The following is a 7,251-nucleotide window of genomic DNA, read 5'->3' as shown; positions in this document are numbered from 1 at the left end:
GTCTCCACTCATGAATCGAGTACAGCGTCGTCCTAGAACACGTCCACGCCGGCTCCTGCCGCGGCGGTCGCGCTCTCCTTTGCTGCCCTTGACAATGTCGCCATCCATGCGAGACTGATTCCGAGCGGCCTCTCTGAGAAGCAGCTGAGTGGAACTCAACAAGTTGATACCAAAGCCGCGTGAGGGACAGGAGAAAATTCCAGTATGAAGGAGCAAGAGCATCTCATGAGTGAGAGGAATCCATCAAACCAAGGGTGAGAACATCAGATGATCAGAAGGTTAGTCATTACTTTACGGAATGATGGAACTTCAGTTGGAACATAAAGAGGAGAAATAAAGGTGAATATATAAATGCATTGCAGAATATTTGACTCATGGTAAAAGTGCTGCTGATGCCAGGAGAATCATGCAGACCCCACGTGCACCCGTCCTCTGCGCGTGTGTGAGCGAGTGTGCGCGCAGCTCCTCTCCCCGCTGCAGGTCCGCTCTCCTGCTCTTAAGGCTCCAGCTTCTCCTCGGCTCCGCTCACACCTCCCGAGCCTCCGTCCTCGGTGAACTCCAGGTGGAATGAGATAACTTCCACGGTGGCACGGAGCGTGAAAGACGCCTGATTCTCTGCGCGGACAGCAGCGGCGGAGGGTTCACGCTCGCTGCTTCAGGACAGCACAGCGGGGTTAAACTCAGTAGATGCCACGGCGGAGTCCGATGGATGTTTTCTACCCGCCGTTGTGCGTCAGCGCTGCTCCTCCTCAAGACTTTCCACCGACTTGGTGACAGCTCGTGGACTCTCTCCCTGAAGTGCTCAGAGACTGAAACCTCTCCATCGATGATGTTCTCCCTGGAGAACTCCACTCAGCAGCAGCTCTGGATGAACAGCTCAGAGCTCAACGTCTCCCAGGACAGTCAGGACGAGGAAGAGGACCCGGGCGAGCAGCACCCCTTCCTCACCGACGCCTGGCTGGTGCCCCTCTTCTTCTTCCTCATCATGCTGGTGGGACTGGTGGGCAACTCTCTGGTCATCTACGTCATCTCCAAACACAGGCAGATGAGGACGGCCACCAACTTCTACATCGGTGAGCAAACGTTTCCGTGTTATCGCTCAGAGATCCAGAAGAAGGGCTTCATGGAGTCCCGCTGGAGAAACACCAAGTGTGTCTCATCAATATGGATGCAGCTCCCAGCCTTCCATGGATGATGGTTCAAAGGGAGAGGGGTTATTAGAAGGCTTGGCACACTTTCATTCACAGCAGGAGAGGCAGGAGGAAGGTTGTTTTCTGATGGCACAACTCAACTGAAGCTTGGAGCTAAAAGTAGCTCGGCTAGACTTGTTCATCGATAATCCAGAATCGTCTCTCGTGACGTCCAATTTCGACACATCAAATTCAGAGTTGTGGCCCTCCATTTTACACTGGTGGCACCAGACCCTGGCTGGCACCCCTTAGGGTCCTGTCAAGCAAAGACAGCCCTGAAACCTCGGGTCAGTTCGAGTTGGAAGAGCAGGACAAGTCGGATGTTCCATGTCTGCGTTCTTGAATTGATAACAAGATGATGTGAGCCACCACAGTCAGGCTGGACGACACGTGCGTTTGTTTATAAAAATAGTGTGTTTATTATATGTAGCCATTAGAAGGACATAGGCTGGCCTCCAGTTCCTCACCCTGGGATCCATGTCCCTCCATCTATGGACCCCACAGCGTAGCTCGCGTGCGTGGAGTCCATGGCCACAGCTACTGTAGAGTCATGACACTGCGACACTGGCACATCTCATTCTATATATATCTATATATTATATTATATTCTATTATATTCTATTATATTATATTATATCACATTAATTTACATGACATAATACAGGAGATTTGACTGCATCTTACACTCAGCCAGGAGGCTGCTGTGCCTCCTCGTTGCTGGAGCAGGCTGCCATGCCTCACCTGAGCGACCCATCCAGTGTCCTGTCATCGCTCCAACCTGAACCATACTCTCGAGCTCCGCTGTATGGGGTGATCACGAGGCACAGCAGGAGCCTACTGGCCCATTTGAATGGGTGCACGATGAACAAGAGCTCTTCAGTCGACTGGATTTTTCCCTCCTGGAGAGCCCCGGTCGTTCCTCCTCCTCCCGTATGCAACTCACACAGAGGTTCGGTGGCGCAGCGGTGCGACCTGTTATTAATAGAGAAGATGCGATCAGCGTCTGCTTGTTGACGTGATCCATGTTATCATCAGGAAGGACACTGGCTGTCTCTCTCCGCCAGTTCAGAGAAGACAACACAGTTGCGTCTGCTCTCTGGATGTGACAAGAATCTGATGTGACGACAGTTTAATATTCGAGAACATGAGATTAGCGCAGCGCCATCTGCCCGACCTCTGCAAGTGTTTCCTCAGAGACTGTCCTGTGATAGGATGAGACGCGGAGACAAGTGCTGAGGGACACATTCATCAAGAGGTCAGATGAAACAATGAGCGCGCTTGCGTGCGTCTCTTCATCTCCTCACACGTTTGGACTCATGTAAGAGCTTGAGCAATTTTCCAGCATCTCCTCATCAGATACCTGCGGTGTGACTTTCTATTCTCTGCTTTCTTCTGGGATACATCTGGACGTCCACTCATTGTTTGACCGAGGTTTGACTGACGTGGTGGTTGAGGAAAGGAAGGGCCGACCAGCACTGTGAACACTTGAACAGCAACAGGAGGCTTGCGCCTGCTGCACCAGTACGTGGCATTAAGGTGGATTTTATTCCCTGTTTCGCAGCGAACCTCGCCGCCACGGACATCATCTTCCTTGTTTGCTGCGTCCCCTTCACCGCCACCCTCTACCCGCTGCCTGGATGGATCTTCGGCAACTTCATGTGCAAATTTGTGGCCTTTCTACAGCAGGTATGACTCAGACCGTTGGTCTCTTTCATCTCTCCAGGAGTGAGACGTGCACACAGCAGCTACATTTCCATCAGCAGTCAGTCGGAGAGAAGCCCTCCCGATAATCCACTCCTGGAGGAGCGGGATCTCTCTTCTCCAGCTGCTTTCCTTTTCAAGCTCCATGATGCACCTGGACTGGAAAAGATGCTAGAGAATGGCAGCAGCTTCTCTGCGTCCATTTGTCGGACAAACCGATGAGGTCATTAATGATTCCGCTCGACCCAAAACCACGAAGTGAAGCGGCACAATCGCTCATTTCCAGGTGGACCTTTGGCGCGGAGCCACATTAGCATTTGAAAAAGTTAAAGCTGCTGGAGCGTTAAATGGGAAATAAATTATGATAAGGAAGAGAAAACTGAAGCAAGTGGGCTTCAGAAGTTATTGTTGTCTGAGGGATGTGCTGAGGAGGAGATGAAGGACGCTCCAGACAGGTGGAGGTGGAGGAGCTGACCTGGAACACCAAAGGAATATCAGAATAGAAACCAGGATTCCAGTGTGGAGAGTATTGTCTCCGCCAGATGTGTAGGATTCCATGAGCCACTGAGCACCAGTCCACTAGAGGGCACCAGACCATCTCAAACCAACTCGGTTTCCCATGTCAGGCGGCTGTAGGATACAACAGCAGGTGTGTGACCCTCAGGTGAGGGAACAGATCTGTGTCTCTTCCATCTGAGACTCAGTGTAGAGCAGACCTGGGCAGAGTGGAGGCCTAGCACCACACGCAGGCCTATACTGTTGTGGTCCTACTGAGGTCAATGACAAGCATGTGGAAATTCAAACTTCATTTGATCTTCTGTTTTCTATATGCTAAACAGTTGTACCAAGGTATTTGCTTCTTTGAATGCATTGAAAATATATTTTGGGATTTTTGCTTTTGTTTTCAAAAATATTTTAACGAAATGATGGGTTTATATTGCTACCGAGTATAAAAAGAAAGTATAATATATATATTCAGTAAATAGAAGATAATGAGGCAATAGTTGGTAAACGTCATACTGTGTAACATTCACGGTGTGAAAAGGTCATCAGATGTGTTTTTTTTATTTTAATAACCAGAACAATATAATTTGCCGGATGAAAAATCTGCTTTACTTTCCGTAGCTGAACTGGGGTCACAGCGGACCACAGGGAATCAGCGGCAACTCGACCAAACACTGACATGAAACATGACCTTCAGCAATAATTTATTCTCTATTGTAGTTTCTTCTTTTGTCATTTCATCATGAAAGCTTTGCTCAGAGGAGGCAGTGCCACGAACGCGACTCTGGTGACATGGGACGGTCGTATGTGCAGCACTGCAGCCGTCATTATTAATTATTAGCAACTAAAAATAATTTTAATGAGTGCTCAGAGTTGTAGAGGCGTCACCATCACAGCACGTCTGAGACGCTGGCGGTAGCTGGTGGAGTCATCAGCATCTGTCAAGGTTTAGCCCAACTAAAGTTTCAGATGAGAAAGTGTGTTTTCGTCTGTCAAATATTTCGGTCCTTCTGAGGGTGTAGAAGCAGACTATTGATGCCAAGAGGAGGCCGAATATATTCCAGATTCTGAAAGGGAATAATAATGTGTTGGATCGAGTGAAAGGCGAGGAAAAGAGCAGCGGAGAGGATTAAAGGATGATTTACCTGAACTCTGCCATCCAGCCACTGTACTCTGTCATCGCTGACACAAGAGAGAGGAGCACCACTACTGGTCTGCCTCCACATGTCATGATGGATGGATGGATGAGGGAATGATGGATGGATGGATGGATGAGGGAATGATGGATGGATGGATGGATGGATGGACAGGTGGATGGGTGAGTGAATGATGGATGGATGGATGGATGAGTGGATGGATGGATGGATGGATGAGTGAATGATGGATGGATGGATGGATGGACAGGTGCATGGGTGAGTGAATGATGGATGGATGGATGGATGGATGGATGAGTGGATGATGGATGGATGGATGGATGGATGGACAGGTGCATGGGTGAGTGAATGATGGATGGATGGATGGATGGATGAGTGGATGGATGGATGGATGGATGAGTGAATGGATGGGTGGATGGGTGAGTGGATGATGCATGGTAATGGATGATAGAGAAGATATTTTTCTTGCAGGTGACGGTGCAAGCCACGTGCATCACGCTGACGGCCATGAGCGGGGATCGCTGCTACGTCACGGTCTACCCTCTGAAGTCGCTTCGGCATCGCACCCCCAAAGTGGCTATGATGGTCAGCGTCTGCATCTGGATCGGTGGGTGTGTTCTTCACCTCCATCCTGTGACCAAATCAAAGCCTCTCCGTTGTGGACCTCCTCAGGCTCCTTCATCCTCTCCAGCCCCATCCTGATGTACCAGCGCATCGAGGAGGGCTACTGGTACGGCCCGCGGCAGTACTGCGTGGAGAGGTTCCCGTCCAAGACGCAGGAGCGAGCCTTCATCCTCTACCAGTTCATCGCCGCGTACCTGCTGCCGGTGCTCACCATCACCTTCTGCTACACTCTCATGGTCAAGCGAGTGGGTCAGCCCACTGTGGAGCCTGTGGACCACAACTACCAGGTCAGAGCCGCGACCTTCCACCTCTCCCGGGACTATTTACTGACCCCGCATCCTGCATTTTAAACAGCTTATTGGTGGAGTGGCTCTGTGAAATATGGTGGGGGGAGGGGAGATGTATCTCAGCCTCCGCTCTATTATTTTATTCATGTTGCACCCTGAAGCTGTCAATCATTTTGGCAGTCTTCAGCTGTGAATTTCACCTCGCATTTCTGTCAGACTCTGCCAGTCCCAGCGCTAATGGGTCGAATGTGGAGCGAAAGATTCTGAAGATTTTAATGAGAAGGGACGGGAGTTGGTGCAAAATTCAAGTATATTTTCAATAGCGTTTACCTTCTCACTGGACTGTGTGGTCTCTGCATCCAGAAGGAGCCAGTGTTTCACCGGTCCCTCTGCCCTCCAGGTGAACCTCCTCTCCGAGCGAACCATCAGCATCAGGAGAAAAGTCTCCAGGATGGTGGTGGTCATCGTCCTGCTCTTCGCCCTCTGCTGGGGTCCCATTCAGATCTTCGCCCTGTTTCAGTCCTTCTACCCCGACTTCCGGCCCAACTACGCCACCTACAAGATCAAGACCTGGGCCAACTGCATGTCCTACGCCAACTCCTCCGTCAACCCCGTCGTTTACGGCTTCATGGGAGCCAGTTTCCAGAAGTCCTTCAGGAAGACCTTCCCTTTCCTCTTCAAGCACAAGGTCCGCGACAGCAGCATGGCTTCGCGGACGGCCAACGCCGAGATCAAGTTCGTGGCAGCAGAGGAAGGGAACAACAACAACATCAACAACAACACAGAGGGGAATTAAAGCTTCCACGGAGAATCTGTGTGCCAGACACGTTTGTTCATGTTCATGTGCCGCCATGATGAAATGGGTCGCGCAGGGGAACAGACTCCTCATACAGATGAAGCACCTGCGCCACCGCCGCCGCCGGCCTCCACTCGCCACTCGCCACTCGCTCAAGATCACCGCGCCCAGTTGGTGTGGCGATTGTTTACGTGTTGCTGTTTCGTCCCTGCTGCTTTCAGACTGTTGTGCTTGTCTTTACCTGCTGCACCAGCTCACCGCGCAGCCTTCTGCAGACTCTCAAGTGTTCTCTCAGATCACATTAAAGTTGTTGGGAATATTTCATCCAAATCAGACTGTTTTCTTTGGGCTCACAGGGAAGGAAAGAGGGAGCGAGTGGTGGAGTGAACATGTGGAGAGAAAGGTGATGACAGAGGCGCAGCACGAGTCACAGAGGAGCTTCACAGGGAGCTTGTGGAGACAAAGTGTTGTGGTCCAGATGAACATGAGCAGCTCGTTCTCCATCCTGCTGCTTGGTTTTGGGTTCTGGGCCTGAAGCCTTCCCTGCCTCTCCGAGCCGTCGTTCACATCAAACTGAAGACTCTGATGCGAGTCAAGCAAAATGCATATTTAAAGAGCACGTGGTTTCACACGAAACATTTCTCGATCTCAACAGAATAAGACACAAAGCTCAGCATGATATTTCCAATTTCCAGCCAAGCCCCGCCCACAACCCATAACCCCACCCCCAGCCCATTCTCCTCCAGACACGCCACGTCAACGACTGATTCAGAATTTACTCTGTAAAAAACAAGCTGTGAACATCTAATTGTACAAAAATAACTTTATAAGAAGAAACATCTGAGTCAAATCATGGTTAACAGAGCTGAACTCGCTGTTGCCACGGTAACACTTTCAGATGCAGAAGTCTCCTGGGCAGCTGTTTTACTCAGCTGTCCCTGATTCATTAAAAAAACCCACATATTTTCATAATGGGCCTTGTGCCTTACCACAAG

At 50.3% G+C, this 7,251-nt stretch overlaps 1 protein-coding gene across 1 annotated transcript; it reads left to right on the top strand.

Annotated features, from left to right (window-relative positions):
• The first annotated feature begins 539 nt into the window (after positions 1-539).
• Positions 540-6,533, top strand: kiss1ra (KISS1 receptor a). Its single transcript, XM_053882847.1, has 5 exons — positions 540-1,073; positions 2,752-2,876; positions 5,021-5,156; positions 5,222-5,460; positions 5,861-6,533. Exons 1-5 carry the CDS (start codon positions 710-712, stop codon positions 6,254-6,256), a joined length of 1,260 nt encoding a protein of 419 aa, XP_053738822.1. The 5' UTR covers positions 540-709; the 3' UTR covers positions 6,257-6,533.
• The last annotated feature ends 718 nt before the right edge of the window (positions 6,534-7,251 follow it).

The sequence above is a fragment of the Synchiropus splendidus genome, chromosome 13, assembly GCF_027744825.2.
Source record: "Synchiropus splendidus isolate RoL2022-P1 chromosome 13, RoL_Sspl_1.0, whole genome shotgun sequence".
Lineage (NCBI taxonomy): Eukaryota > Metazoa > Chordata > Actinopteri > Syngnathiformes > Callionymidae > Synchiropus > Synchiropus splendidus.
The sequence above is the reverse complement of the archived record's forward strand: the minus strand, read 5'-3'. Positions and strand labels throughout refer to the sequence as shown.

Bases quoted from the DNA above. Each gene is read 5' to 3' on its own strand.
- kiss1ra (XM_053882847.1), top strand. From the start codon at position 710: ATGTTTTCTACCCGCCGTTGTGCGTCAGCGCTGCTCCTCCTCAAGACT. The intron at 5,157-5,221 runs GTGGGTGTGTTC...GGACCTCCTCAG, and splicing joins CAGCGTCTGCATCTGGATCG to GCTCCTTCATCCTCTCCAGC. The intron at 5,461-5,860 runs GTCAGAGCCGCG...TCTGCCCTCCAG, and splicing joins CTGTGGACCACAACTACCAG to GTGAACCTCCTCTCCGAGCG.